We start from the raw sequence: 23,001 nt of genomic DNA on the forward strand, positions 1-23,001 counted from the left end.
TTTAGACACGTGCCGAACACTCAGGCTGGAGGACGGCTGCAGCTGATTCTCGGATTACTGGTGTTTGAGGCTTCGGTCGGCGATCACTTGTTGCATGGCTATTCCAATTTCTGCGCGACTGTCGACTTTCTGGAACACTGGCGCAAGACCTAAGAACTCCGTATATACCGTCATCGGCATCTCGATTCATCCACGAGCAAGGTTACCAGTACGTCGGGTAAATTCTTGACGCTCTATTAATTTCTGGGTATGGTGGACGATAGGTTACGGTTTGATTTGCCGATTTGCCGCGACTTATTTGGAAGTCCGATCGAAGTTTATTCTAGTATTACAAATATACCTAGGTATACCAGTAAATTCGTGTCACACTCAGTGCATTCCTTGCTTGCAGAACGCTGCAGATGACCGGTTGACCTGCAAGCGCCTCACGCAACTCCCACAACCTCTCGCTGACCTCTCGCCTCTTGCAAGTGCAGCATGCGGAAACAAGCACCTGTGAGACTGTCACACCCTTGCAAGGCCGTAGTAAGCCGCCTAACCGTCGAGTCTTTGCCAATGCGATTAACTTGGACGCGGGCATCGTGAAAATGTTGCAACTGTCGCGGTAGCTGCTGCGACGTGAGGTGTATTTACACTAACTTACTATGCACTTGCTTTGTTGCTGCCATCTGCGTATATGATGCATTTATCAAAGTTGAAAGCATTGAACAACTTCACATGATGAGCTAGCTCACTCGGTACTTGGTATTTTGAACTGCAGCACTGAAGGCTAATATGTGGTGAGATTTGTCTTCTCGTTCCTTCGGATTGAAATTTCAGGCTTCGGTTTTCTGGATTCTGAGGCGGACCGTGACAGGCTGGGCCAAAGAACTATGCTTGCCGCATTAAGCATGCATATGATACCGATGCCATTCGTTCGTCTCACTCGTAGTTGGTACTATGGTCATTGATGAACCGGAGGGTGCTGTGGCACCTCGTTTTTGATGGGTTTTGTCAATTTAACCTCCATCACCCTCATCCATGTCCGTTGTTCTCGTTCCTGAAGTGGCAAGCCGCTTTGAATGAACAACCTCACAGTAAATGTGCATTTTCCCGCTCCCTGCACCCGCAAATAAATCATATCGAGCATCTCCTGCGCTACACACTACTGCTATTTGATACATGGACCGTCTGATGGACGCGCTCCTGAAAAGCAATTGAAGTCATTGCGGTTGCTGTATTAGAGTTGGCCACGAGCTCAGCGTGATATTCTCCAACACCGAGGATGAGGCGTGGTCCTAGCACAAACATCTGCACGACCTGGAATATCTCAGCGAGACCAAGATAAATCTGAGGGTCCAGGGAATATATGTCCTATAGAAATGATGAATCATGGTCGCATGTAGAGGTCGTCAACGGATCGGCATACCGCTGAGAGTGTCGAAAAGAAGAAACCGATCTGGAGGCAAGAGATAACCAAAAAACTAGCATGCGAAAACCTTGGCGGAAAAAGAGAAACCACATTGACATTATGAGCTCACCTCGCAATGTCAGCACCTTTCTAGATCTCTGATACATGGCATGCAACCGAGCGATCATGATGACTTGCATGATATTTCAGTCAAGTCAAATGTCATGGAGGTGTATAGCTCACCGCCCAGTATTACATTTACAACCTCACCCATCCAATTAAGTGTGTCGTAGATGATAAGGCCTGACAAATCCAGTAACATTGGTTATCAGTTTCGGAAGATCACAGACTCTGAAACAAACTCACAACTGTGGGAGTCGTTATGTTGAATCAACGAGTTTTGTTCGAGAATTTCACTCACCCCTGCATGGTAGTTCAGTTGTTGGACAAGAATGGAAGATATCGGTGTGGAATGCTCACTGCCGCGCCAGTCGCCGAAATTGTTGGAACACTGACTGTATGCTGCCCATCACAAGAAAGAAACAGAGTCTATGCGAGGATACACACCCAGCATGTACATCCTGTGTGACGAAATTAGAGTCAAGGTGAATTGAATCGTCACCGTCATCATGCGGCTGACTCTCCACGAACCTACAAAATAGCTGTCAATAAGACTCGCATTGATAAGTGGCCACCAACTGGGATCATTTGAGATTAGGACCATACTACCATGCTATTAGAAGATCGAGCGGAGGAACTTGGTGGACCGCATTTGTGCTTGATATACCACAATACAGTGTTTACATTGCCAAAGTGAGATTTGAGGAATGATATCTGATTGATCGAAGTGTTTCAGCCCAAATTCCAGTGCAAAGACAATGTGCATCCAGGGATACTAATGGGATCGAGGTAAAAGTTGTTGGTGAGATTGCAACGCAGTGACTCGCGAAGAATTTTTGAATGCTGCATATGATTTGGGCGCGGTGCCCGTGCAATCTCCGAAGTATTCTCGCCACAGTGTCCAGTGTGCGATGCAACGTTCAGCCTCGACCCATCGATAAAACCATGTGGTTCGTTGACCCAACACAGGTTTAAACGGCGCCCACGTCGAGCTCGTGACAGATGCTGACTATAATCATTGACACAAAGGAGCTGAAGTGGAGTACATGCCTGAGCCAAAGTGGAGCAGAAGAGGGGTTCGGATGGAGCGCGCATTGCATGGCGTCGACGCGAATTGGTTCCGCGGGATCAAACGCTCCGAGTCTGTTCTTACAATTGTAGATATCTGCTGGTCGTGTATTAGTAACTTACAAATAATCGTCGCCTCGATTTGATTTGCCTCTGCGGCATCTGAGTCACTACTAGTATGATACTAGTATTAGTATAGCCCAGAGAAAGATCAGGTATAGCTGCTGCTCCCTGTTATCACTCTTTCATCAGGCCAGGGTCCCATCTCAAGTTTGGGCAGCGGTCTGCAAGTAAGGTAATGCACGTTGCATTAATGTGACACAAGTTTGTATGTATGCCTAGGTATGCTTGTAATACTAGAATAAACACCGCGCGGACTTTCAAATAAGTCGCGGCAAATCGGCAAATCGAACCGTAACCTATCGTCCACCATATCTGGGATCCAGTAGCGACTCTCATTAATTCGACCAAGATTCTTGACCATGCGTCGAAGAATGCGGAACAATTCATGTGCTGACTCGTTCATACTGCATTCGAGTGGCCCTAACTGCGTTTTTGTACGAGTTTGCTCATTCCCCAATTTAAGACGGTGATTCCGTTCAGGATAAAGTCTTACAATTTCAAACTGCGCTTCGACTCGGACATGACAGAGCATCGGCGGACATTGTATCATCTGCTCGCTGAGATGCAGTTTGCGTCATTCATTCCAGCCAAGCCATCACTGATCATGAAGTAGCTTGTAGCCTGTGGGTTCTGCCTAAATTCGTGCCATTCAACAGCGATAACCATTCTTCCAAACAGAAAGGAACTCTTGAATTCTCCGTTACTACATTCAGGATATAAAAGTAAGCCGTCTTCATACTCTGTCCCCCCATCCTCAGAGTCATTATTCGAGATAACCCCAGCAGATCCGTCAACTCGTACAACAATGCATTTCTCCTTCCTCGCCGTTATCGTTGCTTCCTTATTTGCTCACAGGGGCTAATGGCTCTGGGCACAAGATCTCAGGCCCGCGAATAAATATATCCCATCAGCTGAACCTTTCCACGGGTGGGTCATAGGTTCGAACGGCAGATTGCTTTGCCTACACCATGCTAGGAAGGTATTTCATGCGCGGACCACTTACTCCCACTCGACAGGCTTAGAAGGGAGCTTCCTACATAGAACTAGAAGTACAAGCAGTCGGGGCAGCGGTAGCCCCCTGACGAGAGCTTTCGCTTGCTCGAAACTGCTACCCTACTGCTTTGCTAGCTTCTCGATGCCCTACCTACCAGCGCTTTATCTTAGGAGACAGTGGTCTGCAGCGCTGGGTGCTGGAAGTGGTCTGCCTAGTGCACTAATCCGAAGTCATAGTTCTTTGGCCTCGCTGCGTTTCGGGCCGAGGACGGCCAAATGGCTATCATCAAATACTCATCATTCCCTCCAAGAGACTAGATGAATCATGCACCTCGTCTAATTCATCTCCATCTTTTTGTGCTAAGGTGTCGTATCAAATGATTCAAATCCGCCTCCGTGTCTGTTCATGACATTCATGACATTCCGTTTATCAATGACTCTGATATACATCTTCGTGGACTTTATGAGAGCGATGCTCCTCCAGTGAAATGATACACATGAAGGTATCTCAAACCTGAGCGAACATGCACGGATCGAGCTGTGAAGCTGTTGGCATCGCCTCGCGGTGAGTTCCTTGCGTTGGCTCGATATTTATACACAATGCGAGGAGTTCGGCAGGCAATCCTTTTTTTGTTTTTTGTGCTCTGAAGTGATCTAGATGATGGCACGACATGAGATGACAAGATCACCCACTCGCTGGCACTTTGTATGCATAGCTGAAAGACACAACACTCATAATCTTCCATTCATTAGTGACGCGTCTTCGTGGATAGAACTTGGTGAGAGTAATGTATCTCCCACCCCCCTTGCCTTCGTTATGACTTGAGATTAAACAAACTAGCGAGCTCGTCAAATTGCTTTCTCGAAGCCAATCACACCTTCTGCCCACCCCATAGAAACAAGCATTCTGACACGATACATGTTTCCTCGACCTGCGGAGAAGCGTGGAAACGTGAGACTTGCAATTTGTTTCAAGGGAGGAACCACGTACTTACCTTGCCAATTCATATGCATATTTGTGTTAGGGCGTTGTATCCAACCCGCCTCCATATTTCTTCACAATACTTCTGTACGTTCCGGTCACGAAAAATGTGCATCGTTACAGCCTCAGCGAGAGCAATATATCTCCCGTGATCCTTGTCTTTGCTCGGGTGTTTCAGCAAGTAGGTGAGATAGATGGAATACACACTTTGGTAGACATCAACGAATGCTTTGCTAGGACGTAGTCAACAAGTCCCGTAATAACAAATAGATATATTGGATTGCACTACCAAATCAAGGATGCTACTATACAGCAATGCTCAGCATCCGGGTGAAAAAAATAGCGCTCTCCAGCCCCATTCGTGGATCACTCAAGAGAAGTGAAGTGAGTTGCGAGGGTGAATGTCCCGCCTTCCGATTGCCATATGAGATAGCGTGCGGTGGTTCAAAGGGAGTGGTGAGGCGGAAAAAGGAAGAGCTCAGTAATGTTCTGCGATGGTTAGCATGGCTATGAAAAGAGACGCCAGCACCATTTATTGTGCGCCTGACGGCTCTAATACTTCCCCGAGTCATTGCGCGATAAAGGAGCAAAACTTGCCTAAAAATCCTGAAGGCCAAACCAAATGATATCTCGGCTATCCAATAGCCGCTCTCATTCTCCGATACGGTGAGACTGTCGAGATCTCTTGGGTGGTTCGTGTCGTGAGTGACATGTGGACACTTCCAACGTCCAGGAAAAGTTGAGGTGGGAAAGAGATAACATCTTGGATCGTCGTAACGACCCCCTGCGAAGGTTGGAGGAACGCAGGAGCGCACGATTCCTGCATACAGTCCTGACGTTGTCAGGATTAAACAATACTTCATCCACGTCTATGGACATCGAACGAGTTGATGGGGACAATGTCGGTAACTTACCGGCAACAGCCTCCGCAGCAGAACGACAGCCCCAATTTGTACAAATGGACTGACTTGGAGCAATATGTACAAATTAGTGGGTCAGGAAGATGTGGCTGCACCACAAATACATTCGATGTCTTGAGCGCAACACAGAGAAGTGTGCGACACCTGCTCCGAGTAGGGTCCGACATAGACAGGCTGGTAAAAAAGTGGAGAAAGCGGAGATGCATCGGACCATCAAGGGCCAAATAAAGATAGGGAGGCGCACGTGACGCTGCGTCTGCACAGCACTGTGAAGCTGTGGAGAGAACACTAGGATAACGCACAGGATACGCACCTTGGCCGACGACTTGAACAAACAATTGCGCAACTCTCTTGACACCAAACTATCTCAGCTACCAGCACACCCCTCTCGTTCTTGCGTGGAGTGAACCTGTGTCAAATTGTTCCGAGTGAGACTTTGTCGTGACTCGTGAGTGATGCTCTGATTGTTTCGAGTAAGAGAAGCTGAAGTGAGGAAAGATAGGACTACTCACCGACCGGTATTGAGGGATATCTCCTGCATATATCATCTCGAAGCTGCCTTGTGAGGATTGAATTCCACTTAGATAGGACTTCTCGTGAGTAACCCCTCTATGCGCTTCTATCGACATAAACTCAGGTGAAAGCAGATAGGCCAGTGAACTAAATCACGATCTATACCCCCACAAGACAATCCGCTCTAATCCAAGGATCCAACGAGCTGCTTTCGCACATACAGGCCACGATTCTCTTGATTGAGATCTTCGAGCACCCACCATGTCTTCTCCTGCTGCTGAGATAAAAAAGACGTCAGTAATAACCCCCCACAAGACGATGCGGGGCCATACCAGCTGGGTAACCGGCATTGCGCACCTGCCCGGCGGGCAGCGCAGTATCACATGTTCATCTGACGGCTCACTTCGACTATGGGACCTAGAGAGCAGTACACAGATAGGTGACGAGTGGCGAGATGAAGGAGATATGGCGGGAGGAATAACGATGGCATTATCTCCAAACGGCAAGACTCTTACAAGCGGAAGCTATGCCGGGACGGTGAGGGTGTGGGACATTGAGACAGGAAAGGTCGTCGCCAAATTTTGGGAAGTGCACAATGAATGGGTGCAGTCGGTGTGCTGGAGTCCAGATGGTGAGCGAGTGGTGAGCGGATCTTGGGATGGGACGGTAGGGGTGTGGGATGTCAAGAGTGGAAAACCTGTCAAAGGTTTGAATCCAATCAAGACGGGATACGAGTCGGTGTACGCGGTGAGTTACTCACCCGAGGCAACAATGATTGCGATAGGAGGATACAAGGAAAATGGAATCGAGATCTGGGATGCAAATATTGAGACAGGCAAGCTGCTCAACACCGTGACAATCGGAGCACCTTATGACAACATTTGGAGCCTGACCTGGACATCGGATGAAAAGAAGCTCATCGCCGGGTTGGGGATCGATGGGATTAGGATATTCGACACTGCCACATGGCAGCAGATGGCCGATCTGAAGGGTCACACTGGCACAGTTGTCACCTCCCTCACTTTATTTTCGAACGACCGCCTCCTTGCAAGTACATCATGGGATAAAACAACACGTCTCTGGAATTTGGACACAAACCTCCAAGTCGGACCACCTCTCCAACACAAAAACGAAGTTTATTGTGCGGCCTTTTCCACTGATGGAAAGCTGCTATCCACGGGTGATAATGAAAACGCGTACGTATGGGACGTTCGAGCCATCCTCAAAACAGCTGGCCTAGAAGACCTCCTGTCCATACCTGATGTTAGTACCAACTTGACTCCCACTCGCTATCTCATTAACATTCCCAATGAATGTCAGGCACAAAAATCTAAACTCAAAAAGAAGGTACCCATCTTGTGATTTTTCAAGAATGAAACACGCTAATGTCTTACTCGCACAAGTCGTTATCAGGTGTACGTTGTACCCTTTTCTAACCTTGATATTGATTGTGACATCGACATTCTAGGCTAATGCTATGCGACGTCCACCCATCCGTCAAGTGCCAGCAGGCTTTTTCGATAACGTACAAGGCCGTGATCCTGTGCGTTACCCCCGTCTCAATTTGCCCTGCTTTCTGACTTCCATTTTGTTAGGCGTCCACTACCAGCCGTGTCCATCCTGATCCCTCTCTACGTCGCCGCCGCCATACTTTTGCACTATCCTGGGGATCGCGTCCACGTGCGCTCCTCGCTCGCCTTCCTGAACTCTTCCGCCGTTCCCAATCCAACGCTGATGAACCAATCAAATCTCAGCAACGCCCGGGGCCCAGTACCTCCTCTCGTCGCAGTCCTCCTGTTGTCGAAGTTCCTGCACTAGATGACAAGAAGGTATGTCTTTTTGGGGGTGTGTTCTCAATGGATGGCACCTCAAGTTCTCTCTACAGGCACTGTATACTGCTCGACGACCGGAACGAGCTAGCGATAAGGCAAAACGCATCAAGAACCCGAAATGGTGGGTTCGTGTTGTGTTGTTCCTCTGCTGTGCATCTCCTTCCACCGATGGTAGTCATTAATGGACATAGCGCACAGACAATCTTGATATCTAGTTCCTCTGTTTTGTTATCGTGTTGTAATGTATCTTTTGCTATACCATCAATAACCTATCTCATCCTAATTCATCTGTCAAGTTTGCACAGCTGGTGGGTGTTATCTGGCTTGGATTCGGAGGACTCGATGCGGTGTGAATTTACATATCAATCAGTATTTTCAGACACGCCGGACACTGTCATCCAGACTTGAGCCCTCGAGCTGACCATTGCCCACAAATTTCAGACTCCTATATACATTGAAGTATGTGACACAATCCGCTACTCGCTCGTTCATTCGACATCCGAGTCGCCCAAAAGATCTAACTACTTTTGTCTTGGGAAATATAGGCCTCCATAGAGGCGGTGCTGTATTGGATGGACAACTGCAAGGCTGCTGTCATAACATTCCTGCTGCGTAATCCAGACGTGACATTGTCAAGTCGGTATACAAGCTACTCGCTCGATGCTAACTTACAAAATTTGTGAATGGGCAACTTGGAGCTTGGCTAAAGACGCCAGTGGCGAAGTCCCACAAGACGATGTGAGGCAATAGGGAATGGTCGCGTCATCGTGAACAGGACTTGGTGAGGGTAATGTATCTCCCACCTCCCTTGCCTTCGCTATGACTTGAGATCAAACAAATTAGCCAGCTCGTCAAATTGTTTTCTCGACGCCAATCCTTCTTTCTGCCCATCCCATAGAAACAAGCATTCCGACATGATATGTGTTTCCTTGATCTGTGGAGAAGTGTGGAAACGTGAGACTTGCAATTTTTTTCAAGGGAGGAATCACGTACTTACCTTGCTAATTCATAGGCATATTTATGTTGGGCCTGGCGTTGTATCCAATCCGCCTCCAAATTTCTTCACAATACCTCTTTACGTTCCGTTCACGAGATACACATCGTTACGGCCTTGGCGAGAGCAATATATCTTCCCTGGATCTTGCCTTTGCTCGGGCGTTTCAGCAGGTACATGAGATGGCTGGAATGCATCCTGGTAGACAACTGAACGAATGTTCGGACATCGCTATGCTAGGACGCCCGTCAGTAGTCATCAAGACCCCGTAATAACAAATAAATATATTGAATTGCGCTACCAAATCAAGGATGCTACTATGGAGCGATGCTAAGCGTCCGGGTGAAAAAACACAGCGCCCTCCAACCCCATTCATGGATCACCCAAGAGAAGTGAAGTGAGTTGCGAGGGTGAATGTCCAGCCTTCCGATTGCCATATGAGATAGCGTGCGGTCACTGCGGTGGTCCAAACGAAGTGGCGAGGCGAAAAAAGAGCTCTGCGATGTTCTGCGATGGCGAGTGTGGTTATGAAAAGAGACGCTAATGCCATTTATTGTGTGCGACTCTAATATTTCTCCTAGTCATTGCGCGATAAAACAGCAAAAACTTGCCTAGCAAATCCTAAAGGCCAAACATCTCAGCTATCTAATAGCCGCTCTCGTTCTTCGATAGAGTGACTGTCAAGGTTTCTTGAGTGGTACGTGTCGTGAGTGATATGTGGACACTTCCGACGTCCAGAAAAAGTTGAGGTGAGAAAGAGATATCGTCGTAACGAATCTCTGCGAAGATTGGACGCAGGAGTGGACAATTCCTGCATACATTGTCCCGACGTTGTAAGGATCGAACAATACTTCATCCACATCTATGGACATCAGATGGGTTGATGGGGACAGTGTTGCTAACTTACCGGCAACGGCCCCCGTAACAGAACGACAGCGTCAATTCATGTACACTTAGGCTGACTTCGAGCGTACAAATTTGTGTGGGTCTGGAAAACGCACCTTCTCACCATTGCACCACAGATATCGTAGACGTCCTGGGCACAATATAGAGAAGCGTGCAACACCGTCCTCTGAGTAGGGTACGACATAGGCAGGCTGGTAAAAAAAGTGGAGGAAGCGGAGATGCATCGGACTATCAAGGGCCAAATAGAGATGGGGAGACGCACGTGGCGCTTCGTCTGCACAGCACTGTAAAGCTGTGGAAGATAACGCACGGGATACGAACCCAGGCGACTTGAACAAACACTTGCGCGACACTCTCTCGAAACCAAAGCAAACCTCTACTATCTCAGCTACCAGCCCGCCCCTCGTTCTTGCGTGGAGTGAACCTGTGTCAGATTGTTCCAAGTGGGGCTTTGTCGTGAGTGATACTCTGGTTGTTGCGAGTAGGGAAAATCTGAAGTGAGGAAAAGATAAGATCACTCACTGACAAGTATTGAGGGATATATCGTTCCGAAGCTGTGCTGTGAGTCAGGATTGAATCCCAGTGAAAACTGGACATGGCCAAAACGGCCAGGATAGTGTGAAATATTGTTTAGACATATAATTTATGCTATAATATTGTATAATCTTCAACGACACGATCGTCTGCGCATCGCATGGCAAAAACATTACATTGTTGTCGATTTGCAATATTGTGTTGGTCACGTCGTCGAGCGTGTTTTCGTCAACACACACAATTTGTTCACGTCAATCTTACATCACTCCGTCCATGTCTCGATCACTACTTTGCATTCACACGTCCACACAGCTTACTTACTCTGCAAAGCTCCACTCGAATTCCGATCACATAGTTTGGGTGAGTTTTGAAACTACCAACGCCCCAAAGTTTAAAAAATGTTTGGGGAATTTCGGCAAAGTCCATTTCCCCTTTTCTTCTTACCACCATCTTCCCAACAGCTAGGAGTCCTGCCACTGCCTTCCTCCACTGATTCCACAAATATGCGGGTCTCGTGGATTCAGGTATACGTGTTGTTACTGCTTTTCTTAAATGGCACTAACTTATTGTCTCTGCAGGCTTATGATCCACTTAGCGCTAGCTGGTAAGTTTCAGCTCTCGAACTCTTATTTTATGATCATTCGTGTTTACTAGGAGCGGGAAGGGTACTTATTGTCGACAGTAGCTCCGCCTCATGATTTCCCTCCGTCCTGTTGTCTTCAGTATACTACTCACCTCCCTCACTCTTGTTCTATGCCTTTTTTGCTGCTGGATGCTCTCCCATCACGTTATCTTGCCGCTCCTCGCCTGTCTACATCATTCCTATTCTTTTGCCATTGCCTGCTGATTGCTTCCCAATTGCCTGTGCTTGCTTGTCTCACTCCTCGCCTGTCCACATTACTCCTGTTCTTTTGCCGTTACCTGCTGGTTGCTGCCTGTGCTCGCTTGTCTCATTCCTCGCCCGTCCACATCGCTCCTGTTCTTTTGCTGCTGTCGAGTTTTGCCTGCTTCTCACTGTCGTGCTGGTTCTATCATTATCATCCTGTATCGTATTTGCCGGTCGCAGGTCGAAGCGTTTGTATCAGTAGATTATAGCATAATTCACCCGAATGCAACCGATTTTGTCGTACCACACGAACTGAACTGAAATATGCTGAAATATGATAACAATATTCTTAGCATATCCTACGACATTCGAGAATATTGCAACAGATGCGAAATATTCTATTTGTCTCCACAGCAAGTCTCCTATACTGAAATATTGTGCTTCTAAATTCGTCATATTCCGCTCGATCTCAACCGTTTTGGCCATGTCCAGTTTTCCCTGGGATTGAATCCCCCTGGATAGGACCTCTCGTGAGCGATCTCTCCAGGCACTTCCATTGACATAAAGTCAGATAGGCTAGTGAACTTACCCACGATCTATATCCCTACAAGACAACCCGCTCTAATCCAAATATCCAACGGGCTACCAGTGCTCTCACGCATATAGGCCACGATTCCCTTGATTGAGATCTGCGAGCGCCCACCATGTCTTCCGCCGCCACTAACATGAAAAAGACGTCAGTGATAACGCCACGTAAGATGATACGAGGCCATACCAACTGGATAGGCGGCATTGCGCACCTGCCCGACGGGCAGCGCATCATCACATGTTCGATGGGCTCACTTCGACTATGGGACCTGGAGAGCGGTGCACAGATAGGTGACGAGTGGCGAGGTGAAGGGGGTAAGGAACGAGTAGACTCGATGGCATTGTCTCCGAATGGCAAGACTGTTGTCAGCGGAAGCCGGGATGGGACAGTGAGCTTGTGGGATGTTGAGACAAGAAAGGTCATTGCCAAATGGGAAGAGCCCACTACTGTGAAGTCAGTGTGCTGGAGTCCAGATGGTGAGCGAGTGGCGAGCGGATTCTTCCTGGGGATGGTAAAGGTGTGGGATGTCAAGAGCGGAGAACCTGTCAGGGGTTTGAATCCGATCAAAACGGGAAACGAGGAGTCGGTGTACGTGGTGAGTTACTCACCCAAGGCAACAAAGATTGCGACAGGAGGAGACAACGGAATCGAAATCTGGGATCCAAAGACGGGACCTTCAAAATGCAAAACGATCAAAATCAAATTCGACTTCTATGTACCTTCAATCAGCTTAGCCTGGACGTCGGATGAAAAGAAGCTTATCTCCGGATCAACCTATGGCTCAATTAGCATTTTCGACACTGCCACGTGGCAGCAAATCGCCGTTCTGGAGGGTCACACTAAAAAACCTGTCAGCTCCATCACTTTATTTTCAAACGACCGCCTCCTTGCGAGTACATCTTGGGATGATACAGCGCGTCTTTGGAATCTGGACACAAACCTCCAAGTCGGTTCGCCTCTCCAACACGAAGAGGACGTCTTGTGTGCAGCCTTGTCCGCTGATGGAAAACTGCTATCCACAGGTTGTGGTGATAAAATCGCATATGTGTGGGACATTCAAACCATCCTGAAAATAGCTGGCCTAGAAGATCTCCTATCCATACCTGATGTAAGTACCAACTTGACTCCCACTCGCTGTCAGGCACAAAAATCTGAACTCAAACAGAAGGTATGTATCATCTCATGGCTAAGGCTTCAAGCTTCAAGAATGAAACACACTTATATCCCACTTGCACAAGGCATTATCATGCGTACGTTGCACCTTTTTCTGACCTTGATATTGATTGTGACATCGACATTCTAGGCTAATGCTACGCGACGTCTACCCATCCGCCAAGTGCCAGCAGGCTTTTTTGATAATGTGCAAGGTGACAATCCTGTGCGTTACTGCCGTCTCAATTTTTCCTGCTTTCTGACTTCTATGTTATCAGTCATCTACTACCAGCCGTCTCCATCTTGATCCCTCTTCAACTCGCCGCCGCCACACTTTTGCACTATTCTGGGAGTCGCATCCACGTACGCTCCTCGCTCGCCTTCCCAAATTCTTCCGCTATTCCCAACCCAACGCTGATGAACCAGTCGAACTCCAGCAACGCCCAGGACCTAGTACTTCCTCTCGTCGTAGTCTTCCAGTCGTTGAAGTTCCTGCACTCGATGACAAGAAGGTATGTCTTTTTTAGGGTGTGTTCTTAATGGATGGCACCTCAAGTTCTCTCTACAGGCACTGTATACTGCTCGGCGACCGGAACGAGCTAGCGACAAGGCAAAATGCATCAAGAACCCGAAATGGTGGGCTCGTGTTGTGTTGTTCCTCTGCTGTGCATCTCCATCCACCGATAGCAGCCATTGATGGACGCAGCATATGGACGATCTCGATATCTAGTTCCTCTGTTCTGTTATCTCGTTGTAATGTATCTTTCGTGATACCATCAATAACATCCATTGACCTCTCGCATCCTAATTTGTCCGTCAAGTTTGCACAACTGGTGAGTGTTAGCTAGCCATATGCATTCAAGTATGTGAGACAATCCGCTACTCGCTCGTTCATATGACATCCGAGTCACCCAAAAGATCTGACTACTTTTGTCTTGGGAGATATAGGCCTACGTACAGGCAGTATTGAATGGACAACTGGAAGGCTATGCCACAACATTACCGGTGCGTAATCCAGATGGGACATTGTCAAGTTGGTACAAACTACTCGCCCGATGCTGACTCACAAAATTTTTGAATGAATGACTTAGGCTTGGTCAAAGATGTCAGTAGCCACGCCCCACAAGACGATGCGAGGCATAGGGAATGGTAGCCCCGGATTCCCAACCATCGACGTATCACATCCAACTCGTCTGTCAAGTGATAGTATGCACCAGTCGGTGAGGATTGTTTATATAGCCTGTAGGAGACTAGGAGATTGGCGTGATATCAACTGACATCATTTTAGACACGTGCCAAACACTGGAGGACGTCTGCAGCCGACTCTCGGATTACCGGTGTTTGAGACTTTGGTCGGCGATCACTTGTTGCGTGGCTATTATAATCTCCGCATGACTGTCGACTTTCTGGAACACTGGCATGCAAGATCTAAGCACTCCGTATTTACCGTCATCGGCATCTCAATTCATCCACGAGCAAGGCTACCAGTACGTTGGGTAAACTCTTAACTTCTGGAATCCGGTAGCGACTCATTCATTCAACCAAGATTCTTGCCAACCCTCCAGGCCATGCGTCGAAGAACGCGAAACAATCTATGTGCTGACTCCTTCATAGTGCGACATTCGAGTGGCCCTAAATATGTTTTTCATACGAGTTTGCTCTTTACCCAACGACTTTATCCTGAACGGAATCACCGTCTTAACTTATGATGGTGATTCCATTCAGGATAAAGTCTTACAGTTTCAAACCGCACTTCGACTCGGACATGACAGAGCGAGTGGTTACGTGAGTACCACGATACTTTGGCCTCGGCACCGACATTGATTCCATATCGTGCACCAACGCCATCTTCAAGCAAAGAATGTTTGCGCACTGTCTGCTTGATCCATCGTCTCTGATGGACGACCTAGCCACACATCTCGCGCAAGTATTTCTAATGAGAGGAGCTCAGTGCACTAGCTCGCCATGGAAAATAACAGAAAATCGACTACCATCCCCGTCTAAGTACTTATACTATGGTATGCAAGCTGACCATGCACTCGAATGGCAAACATATTTATTTTCATAGTTCACATCTATATGCATAATGATTTGCGCAACATGCATGCTTAAGTAGAACAGGGCGCTTCAAGACTCTATCTTCACTAACTAATCTCCGTCTGCACAGACTCAACGATAATCCATCTGCCAAGACCAATCAGCGCCAATCTCCGGCACGATGCCAGTTGGATCGCCCGCGTCAATGATGCGGTGGTAAGGGCCATCATTAATTGCGAGGGGACGACCCTGTGCTACTGCCATATGAGTGAAGTGACTTGAGTCCTCCATGTCAGACTGGATAGGCCTTGACTCTTGCGAAGGCTCGTTGCCAGGAGGATAATGATTGATCATAGTACTGATGACGTTTTGCAGGTCCTGCTCCTCTAAAAACTTACGATAATTATTGTGAGGCTAGTAAGACTGCCCATCGTGGTCTGACTCGGAGGCCCGGCTGTGACCGGGTCCGACTTGGTCTCAGGGCTTGTGGGCCTCAGGCCCGGCCCGGCCTGGCCCTGCACGTCACTAATCTGATTCTCGGATTTTGACATTCACAGGGAACTTGAGTGCATTTGGATGACTTCTTCTCATCTCGCCCGAGAGGAATATCGTGATAGGCTTACGACGGTCTTATCAGCTATTACGGTAGTCCAATGCCTTGTTTGGCAAGTGGAGCGGTCAGGACAAAAAACCCAAACTCACCGACAGGTAAGCCAAATTCTAAGTTCAATTGTGGGGCGAAGTTGAAACCAAAACAATTTGTCTAGTATGGGCCGGGGCCCAAAGTGAGTGCTTTTGAACAGCCTTTGTGGCCTTTGTGCGAACTTGCATTTACTGATGGGCCTGTAAAGGCTGTAACTAGATGAAAATGATGTCATTCATTCACGAATACGTACCTAACAGGGTCACCTGGGTGAGTATTTGCTTGTTTGCTTGAATACTGTGGTGTGCATGGGGCGAGCCTAAAGGCACCAGCAGTATCCAATGGTATGCAGATGTTATTGGGATCCAGGACGAGCAACTAATTCATAATTCAGCAAAGCTATGAGAAGCTGATGTTTCAGCGCCTGAAGCTATACTTGAGGTTAGTCCATTCTCTGAGCTCTCGCTCGATCCCACGTCTTCACGGCATGTTGCAATATGGGTGATTAATATATCAACCCTTTGTCGCCCTCGTCTTTATCACTTCACGTAAAAGGGTTTCTACTTCCCAGTGTCGCAGTGTGCTCCCAGTCGATATTTTCTCTTGGGTGAAAACTCTCTTTTGAGACTCTATCACATGTGACTGCATCTTCTTCTCTAGGGCTAATCACCCTGCTGGTTATTCTCACCACTGCTAGTGCTGCATATTAGGACACATCTTCCCGACATCCCATCAGATTTTGGATCATGTCGTCCTATACCCCACAGACAGATTTGCCGCTTGAACGCTCTCGTCTTATTGGAGTGATTTTGGGAGGTGTATCCTACGGTGCGTCTTCGGCCCACACACGATAATTTGGTGGTTAACCTGTGTACCATGATAGGTGCATACCTTCTCCTCACTGTACAAGCGGTGATTGCTCTCATGCAACGTCCCCGATATGGGCAGAAAATTGCAAATAATCGTCGCGCGCTTCTTTGTTACACCCTCATCACGTTCGCGCTTACGACGATAAACTTTGGTGTCAATACAAAATATACGGAGATGATTTGGATAGACCTTCGTGACGCACCTGGTGGTCCCGTTGCGTTGATTGAGAACGTAATGCAGTACCGTATCAACTTTATGGCGATATGCTGGTAAGCGCCTTTAGCTGTCCATCTACACATAACGCTGACGGTCTCATCTAGTGGTTATGTCGGGGAGTGGTTGATGCAAGCACTGCTTGTGAGCTGAATAGTTTGCTGTATGTGCAAGCCTGACGCTTGAAATACTCAGCTTTACCGATGTTTTGTGATATGGAATTGGGAAAGACGCGTGATGATCCCCATGGTCGCCCTCTATATTGGCATAATTGGTGCAGTTACATTATTTACCAAACGGCCGTAGTTACTGACACCTCGAGCAGCAGCAGCCATCGTCGTCTTGGTCCAGGCAGGTACCGGGACTCCATTTTACAGTATCAATACCACAATTGTATACCTCGCCTTCCAAGTGGCGCACACCATGCTTTATACCATTCTCGTGGCGAAACGTTTGCTCTCCATACGAAGCCAGATGAAGACGGCGTTCAAGGCTGAATATGATTCTAGCACTTATGATACCATCATCCTCATGGTCGTCGAGTCCGCCATGGCATACACTGTCTTCATCATTATATTCATAATTGGTTTTGCTGTGCATTCAGAGTCTCTCTCCACGCTATGCTTTTTGTCTGTTATCCAAGTTCAGGTGAGCAGGCAGAAACCTGAGATATCCGTCTCTCCGATACTAGCTTATTTCGTTTTTAAAATAGGGCATTGCGCAATTGTTCATCATCATACGTGTGGCACGGGGGAGGGCAGTTACACATGATTGGTCGACCCGAAATGCTCCAGCAGCACCTACGACTCTAGCATTCGCAGGGACTACATCGATCCCAGCTGAAGGAACCAACGTGGCACAAGCAGCTGGGCCAGAGCAGGACAGTGTCAGTGACTTACAGTCGTATTCTGTGTCGGCGAAGTCGGCAGAAGCAAATGTATAAATGTATAGCGTGCCGTACTTGATTTATTACCTCAGTTTATCTTCTTCATGATCTGCGTTACAGCCTCTTTGTATTTTTATGGTCGTTATTTCAGTTTCAGTTCATCACTACCTATGATATGTGGTAGGTAGAATCTAGATAAGTACTGTCCACGGGCACATGTCGTGAAGTGTCTTCATCAGGAAAACCCTCCGATGCAAACCTAGACTAATTATGTCGAGTTTGACAAACTTTTCTCTAATTCATTATAAGTAATGGTATTCAAAGCAAAATTTTAAACGCTCTGAAACGGTTCTGAAACGTTCTGAAACGATTCAGAACTATGAGGGGCACCACTGGACAAAATTGAACAAATAGTTGCACGGTGAAAATCAAAATGTTCGACTGAAAGCCAATCGTTTCTAGCTAAGTTTTTTTCACTTCACAATTGCAATGTCCAAGTGCAGCCTGCCGGATTATCCCGGTTAGATTCGTTCGTTTTTCTCTCCGCCACGACGTCGAGGTCGTAATTCATAAGCAGGTGTCGTTCTACCTGCTTGCGTCCCAACCCAGGCTAACGCTCGGTTCAACCCAACCTAGTAGATCGTGTCAGCGACTCTCGAGTCAGACGAAGCTGGAAACGCTACCCAGTACCGACCACCACTTCTGCCTCGGCCGCAGGCGGCGCTGGTCTAGTACTTGTGCCTACTTAACAGTAATGCGAACTTCATGTTTTAGCCAACATTAATGTCATTTCCCGCTCTCAGATCTCAGGGTTGTTTTGAGTTTTTTTCAGTCGCGTTGTTCCAGAGAATGTGCTTGCCTCCATCAAGTATATAATGCCCTAGTAGTGCATACTCTCATTCCTCGTATCAGCAGAGGCTAGTCCCAACTACTTCGTCATGAACAACCACAGGGCTGCTCGCAGCCGCCTGCTACAATGTGGCAAGGACCTTCAGACGCCTCTTCCATGCAGTCTACCAATGATCGTCGCTTATCTCATGCGGCCATGCACCGTGGTCAACGAAGTGTCACTTCCGGACCATTTGGTCATTCTTTGGCTGGCCCTGTAGGTCAAAGGGGAGTTCAAGCAAGCGCTCTGTCAGATCTAGTACACCAGCAACTGATGCGCTGCCAGTGACCTTTAGACTCTACCCGTACCATACCGTATGTCGTACAATGTATTCGAAATGTTCAACGGTACGGTACGGGTCACTGTACGGTCATACGACCGGCTATACGGTCAAACGGGAGATGAAACAACGTCAAATTGTAATCAGAACTAAAGTGCAATATGAAACATGCCAATGGCTCGTTCGCACCAGCTCCTCCGACTGCATCGTTCATCGCTCGTGTTCATAGGCTCCTCCTGCCAACAGAAGCTCCTTCCCTCCTTCGCATACACTTCCAAATTATAAACATATGGCGTCCTATATCACATGCAGTTGTAAATTGGCCGATTGCACTATGCAACTCCCGCAGTGTCGATTCGAGAAAGACTCGGTGCCTGTCGCTCTTATATACGCTGACTGTGAGAGTGAGTCAAATACACACCAAACCACCAGTGAAAATACATGAAAGCAATGAACCCGGAAGAGTTCGTTCTTATCAAATGGTGAGCGAGATAACTTGGGGGAGCTTTCCGTCGTGCTAAAAGGGTGTCAGCTTTGATTCGATACAGGATGACAATGTTGTGAGGCCTCATGCTGGGTTCCAAGACCCGAACACTCTAGAGGGAACACCGCTTCGGAAATCAATTAAGCTGAGAGCTCTGGTATTCTGAGATTAGAACACGTATTGTCAAGTGCTGTTGCCAGCGACTATCTTGCATATGGGACGGTGGGGTGGGGGAAACCCGGTGAAGATGTCGGCTCAGTATGCTGGAGTCCAGATGGTGTGCAGGTTACAAAGATTTCAGCAGGAGGACGCAATCTTGAGGAAATTAAAATCTGGAATGCGTTGATAATGATCGCCCAAAATTACCTTTTCTGATTTGATGATTGGTTTTCGGTCGAAAATTTTGAATTTCACCGCGCAACTATTTGTTTAATTTTGTCCAGCGGTGCCCCTCATACAGAACCGCTTGAAAAGCTTAATTTTAAACTCCGTTTCAAAATACTTGGCGGTTCAAACACTCCAAATTCTCGAAGTTCTGATGTAGGGTTAGGGTTAAACGCGCGCACATACAAAAAGCATGTATTTTGAGCTAGCAAACAACGGTAAAAGATACAATCCCTCCAAGGTTCACCTCGACCGTGCCCAACGCCATCAACCTCCGGTAAAATGTCAAAGCTCATTCCAATTACTACACCCCTGCAGGTGTTTAAAGGTTACAAAGACGGCTTATCATTAGTCGCAGTTTTCCCCGATAAATGATGGATGATTACGGGCTTACACAACAAGACGGTTCAATAGTGACTTGCTTGGAAAAGTGAAGCCCAAGCCAGAGCGTCCAGCAGAGCGTCATGAGGCAGACCATGTCCTTAGCACCTGCTGCACCTGTCTCCTAGGATAGAGGTCTGTTAGCTAGGGTAAGAGGGACACTAGGAGGGTGGGGATGGCAGCGGTTTCAAACCTGCAAAGTTCTCGTCAGGGGGCTACCGCCACCCCAACCACATTCTCAGATAATATTACTGAGCCCACCTAGTGGGAGTACAGGCTCTGTTGCGCGACTGCAATTGTGAAATGACGACTGGCCAGCTGCGCCCAGCAATGATGACCCACCGGCAGGGTAGTTTATGGCTGGGGGAGAGCTAGTTGGGGGTAGGAGATGTCAAGTCTTGTGGCCTTGAACCCTATACCCACTTACCAAGGTACCTGAAATGGCCGTTTTCGAACCAAACAGGAATTGGTGTCTCCGTGCAGAGACAATGCTGGATCTTTGAGACTTGGAGACAGGTGTTGTGTCGAAGAAGAAGATGGAGGGTATCACAATTGGGTCACTGGGTGCAGCTGGCAATATCACGAGATGGTCAAATAATAGCAAGCAGTGATATAAAAAAATACCAAGGCACTTCAACTGTAGGACTTGATAAACCAGTGCATATGCCTAGGTGAGGGGCAGCACATACCTTGAGATGTTGAGGTCGCTACTTGATACAGCGAGGATGACAGAAGCATGTGCCACATCAGATTTAAGCTCCGATTAAATCTTGCATAGATCGGTTTGAGTCATTGATCAGAGAGATAAGATACCACCCCCAATGCCTCACCAGTCACAATGTCAAGCACTCCTCAAATAGATAGATTCTGCTAGCTTAGATGTGGCTATGGCATGGGTTGAACATGCCACACAAGATGATGGTAGTTCAGACTCAGCTATGTCTGATATTAGGACCCCATCCCCTTCATCCCCTATGTCCCCTATGTCCCCTATGTCCCCCATGTCCCCCATGTCCATGTCCAATTCTTCAGAACATTCTGGCAACTCAAGCGTCAACTCAATCATGATCCATGAGCAATTTGCTCACCTTCTTTGCTCGCTTTCTACTCTTTGGGATGAGGTAGAGATGGCCCGCGTCCGTCACTGACCTGATGAGCCCCCTATGCGAGCTCAACAGATCCAGCTACTTGATCACTTCACTTCTCATCGCCCCCAGCTATTTCAGAAGAAGTTACGTGTTTCTCCAGAAATATTTGATGATATACTTGATGAGATCATTGATGATCCTATTTTCCATAATCAATCCAACAATCCCCAACTTCCCATTGCCATCCAACTTGCAATATTTCTTAACCATGCTGGCCACTATGGCAATGTGATCTCAAATGAGGATGTCTGCCAGTGGGCAGGTGTTAGCATTGGGTCAGTCACCAACTGCACTAATCATGTCATGATTGCCCTGCTCACAAAGCATGACAAATTCATATTCTTTCCTACTCTTGACTCTGATGATGCTGGTCATTCCTGGAAGTATGTTCAGGACCGTACTTGCCCAGAGTCGCGGAATGGTATCCTAGTGTTACGAACTAGGATAGTTCTGACAATAGCTACTCGATAAGAGTATTCGGCTAAGGTCGAGTCAAGACTCTTGTGTATACAAGAGTTCATAAGACAAGGCAAGGAGAGTGTCCTTAACTTGAATCAGTTTCAGACGACTTAAGATTGGAAGTCTTAAGTGAAGGAAGTTCCAGGTAAAACCTAGTAAGATTAAAGTAAAGAACTACATAGTACAACATGAGTTTATATAATGAACGATAACTGCTTTAGGGCCGGTACGATGAAGTCAGAACAAGTCAGAGATAAGAACGAGTCAGAGATAACAAGAATAGATCACCTAGCGACGGCATGATGTGATCGTGATGTAATACAGTTGAAGATAAGAGATGAGTCTAGCGACGGCTATGATAGCGATCGTGGCGTAATACAAGGTAAGAAGAGAAAATGAATAGGGGCGTACGTAGACTGTAACATTACCCCGCTTTTATCGTTGAAGTCACCGATTTCAACAATCCAAGTTATAGTAAGCGTTATAGTTGTCGTTGTCTCCTGCACATTGGGAGAAGAGCTTCTCGTCTTCTTCGACGGATATCTGCTCAGTTTCAGCGTCTTTATCAGCTTCCCACCTAGAAAGGGCCTCGTAAAATTCTTTGTCTGTCCAGACTAAGGGTATCACCGGTTCTCCTTTGAGATCTTTACAAAAGACCGATAGATGTCCTGGCACTAAGTTGCGACATACTTGACAATAGTATGTAGGACAGTTCTTGTGACGATGGCCCATAAGACCACAATTATGACAAAGGAAGTTATTGCTGGGTTCAGTTTTCACGATGGTGACGGAGGAGGACTGTGGTGGTGGTGATGGGGTTTTGGAGCACATGGCGCGGTTTCGGGTGGTAGGGGATACAGAATGTTCTCGTTTGACCTTGGAAGGTTGGTGGGTAGGGTATCTACGGATTGTGGTAGTCGTTGGGGTAAGTGCAATAGGAGTTGATATGACAGGTACAGCAGGAGGAACGAGAATGCTAGTCGTATGCTCAACGGGAGTTGATATCTCGACCGGAGGTGGAATGGGAATTGCGATATGGGGAGATGGGGGTCTAGCGATTGGGTGGAGTGCAATTCGCTCGGTGACAATGTGGATAGCCTCTCGAATAATCTCTTTAGTAGTAGCAGGCATGAGATGCACTGCAGTATTGCGAATATGTATGTGAAGGTGGCGGAAGATGGTCTGATGACGGGGGTCATTGATGAGTCCGGCAGTACGGCCGACGAGATTGGCAGCGCGAATAATGTTAATGAGGAGTGCGACTGGATAGAGCTCCTCGTTCAGCAAGAAGACGATCTATATCGATGGCGTATTGCTCAGAGGTGAGAGCGAATTCAAATAAGGTGTTGGTTTCGATATCGTCAAGGATATCAAAATAGTTGGAG

At 47.4% G+C, this 23,001-nt stretch overlaps 6 protein-coding genes across 6 annotated transcripts; 4 read left to right on the forward strand and 2 right to left on the reverse strand.

Moving 5' to 3' along the window:
- Positions 1 to 340: 340 nt before the first annotated feature.
- On the reverse strand, positions 341 to 2,019 carry DFJ58DRAFT_915792 (uncharacterized protein; the record flags this gene model as incomplete). Its single annotated transcript, XM_041395450.1, has 10 exons — positions 341 to 608; positions 644 to 668; positions 1,004 to 1,099; positions 1,146 to 1,353; positions 1,409 to 1,438; positions 1,537 to 1,583; positions 1,634 to 1,693; positions 1,757 to 1,813; positions 1,871 to 1,912; positions 1,958 to 2,019. Coding segments are annotated over 10 exons (895 nt in total), but the record flags the coding sequence as incomplete, so codon positions are not given.
- A 2,915-nt stretch (positions 2,020 to 4,934) lies between these two features.
- Positions 4,935 to 5,830, reverse strand: DFJ58DRAFT_29546 (uncharacterized protein). Its single transcript, XM_041379724.1, has one exon. It carries the CDS (start codon positions 5,537 to 5,539, stop codon positions 4,982 to 4,984), a length of 558 nt encoding a protein of 185 aa, XP_041240707.1. The 5' UTR covers positions 5,540 to 5,830; the 3' UTR covers positions 4,935 to 4,981.
- A 1,421-nt stretch (positions 5,831 to 7,251) lies between these two features.
- DFJ58DRAFT_802940 (uncharacterized protein) lies at positions 7,252 to 8,123 on the forward strand (the record flags this gene model as incomplete). The annotated part of the gene is made up of 4 exons (XM_041390950.1): positions 7,252 to 7,359; positions 7,578 to 7,652; positions 7,705 to 7,938; positions 7,995 to 8,123. Exons 1-4 carry the CDS (start codon positions 7,312 to 7,314, stop codon positions 8,121 to 8,123), a joined length of 486 nt encoding a protein of 161 aa, XP_041240708.1. The 5' UTR covers positions 7,252 to 7,311.
- A 2,905-nt stretch (positions 8,124 to 11,028) lies between these two features.
- Positions 11,029 to 11,504, forward strand: DFJ58DRAFT_802947 (uncharacterized protein). Its single transcript, XM_041390951.1, has 2 exons — positions 11,029 to 11,162; positions 11,374 to 11,504. The coding sequence occupies exons 1-2, from the start codon at positions 11,070 to 11,072 to the stop codon at positions 11,461 to 11,463; spliced, it is 183 nt and encodes a 60-aa protein (XP_041240709.1). The 5' UTR covers positions 11,029 to 11,069; the 3' UTR covers positions 11,464 to 11,504.
- Positions 11,505 to 15,954: 4,450 nt separating this feature from the next.
- DFJ58DRAFT_29750 (uncharacterized protein) lies at positions 15,955 to 17,704 on the forward strand. The gene is made up of 8 exons (XM_041379730.1): positions 15,955 to 15,966; positions 16,017 to 16,063; positions 16,320 to 16,450; positions 16,506 to 16,761; positions 16,813 to 16,849; positions 16,901 to 16,979; positions 17,031 to 17,353; positions 17,418 to 17,704. The coding sequence occupies exons 3-8, from the start codon at positions 16,369 to 16,371 to the stop codon at positions 17,646 to 17,648; spliced, it is 1,008 nt and encodes a 335-aa protein (XP_041240710.1). The 5' UTR covers positions 15,955 to 15,966; positions 16,017 to 16,063; positions 16,320 to 16,368; the 3' UTR covers positions 17,649 to 17,704.
- Positions 17,705 to 18,672: 968 nt separating this feature from the next.
- Positions 18,673 to 19,299, forward strand: DFJ58DRAFT_802955 (uncharacterized protein; the record flags this gene model as incomplete). The annotated part of the gene is made up of 2 exons (XM_041390952.1): positions 18,673 to 18,705; positions 18,764 to 19,299. A coding segment is annotated over exon 2 (284 nt), but the record flags the coding sequence as incomplete, so codon positions are not given.
- Positions 19,300 to 23,001: the final 3,702 nt, after the last annotated feature.

The sequence above is a fragment of the Suillus subalutaceus genome, assembly GCF_016647625.1.
Source record: "Suillus subalutaceus strain FC151 chromosome Unknown DFJ58scaffold_102, whole genome shotgun sequence".
Lineage (NCBI taxonomy): Eukaryota > Fungi > Basidiomycota > Agaricomycetes > Boletales > Suillaceae > Suillus > Suillus subalutaceus.

Excerpts from the sequence above, each read along its gene's own strand:
- DFJ58DRAFT_29546 (XM_041379724.1), bottom strand. The coding sequence starts at position 5,539 with ATGAAGTATTGTTTAATCCTGACAACGTCAGGACTGTATGCAGGAATC.
- DFJ58DRAFT_802947 (XM_041390951.1), top strand. The coding sequence starts at position 11,070 with ATGATTTCCCTCCGTCCTGTTGTCTTCAGTATACTACTCACCTCCCTC. Across the intron at positions 11,163-11,373 it reads GCTGGATGCTCTCCCATCAC|TTTTGCCTGCTTCTCACTGT; the intron begins GTTATCTTGCCG and ends GCTGCTGTCGAG.
- DFJ58DRAFT_29750 (XM_041379730.1), top strand. The coding sequence starts at position 16,369 with ATGTCGTCCTATACCCCACAGACAGATTTGCCGCTTGAACGCTCTCGT. Across the intron at positions 16,451-16,505 it reads TTTGGGAGGTGTATCCTACG|GTGCATACCTTCTCCTCACT; the intron begins GTGCGTCTTCGG and ends GTACCATGATAG. Across the intron at positions 16,980-17,030 it reads CCTCTATATTGGCATAATTG|CAGCAGCCATCGTCGTCTTG; the intron begins GTGCAGTTACAT and ends CACCTCGAGCAG.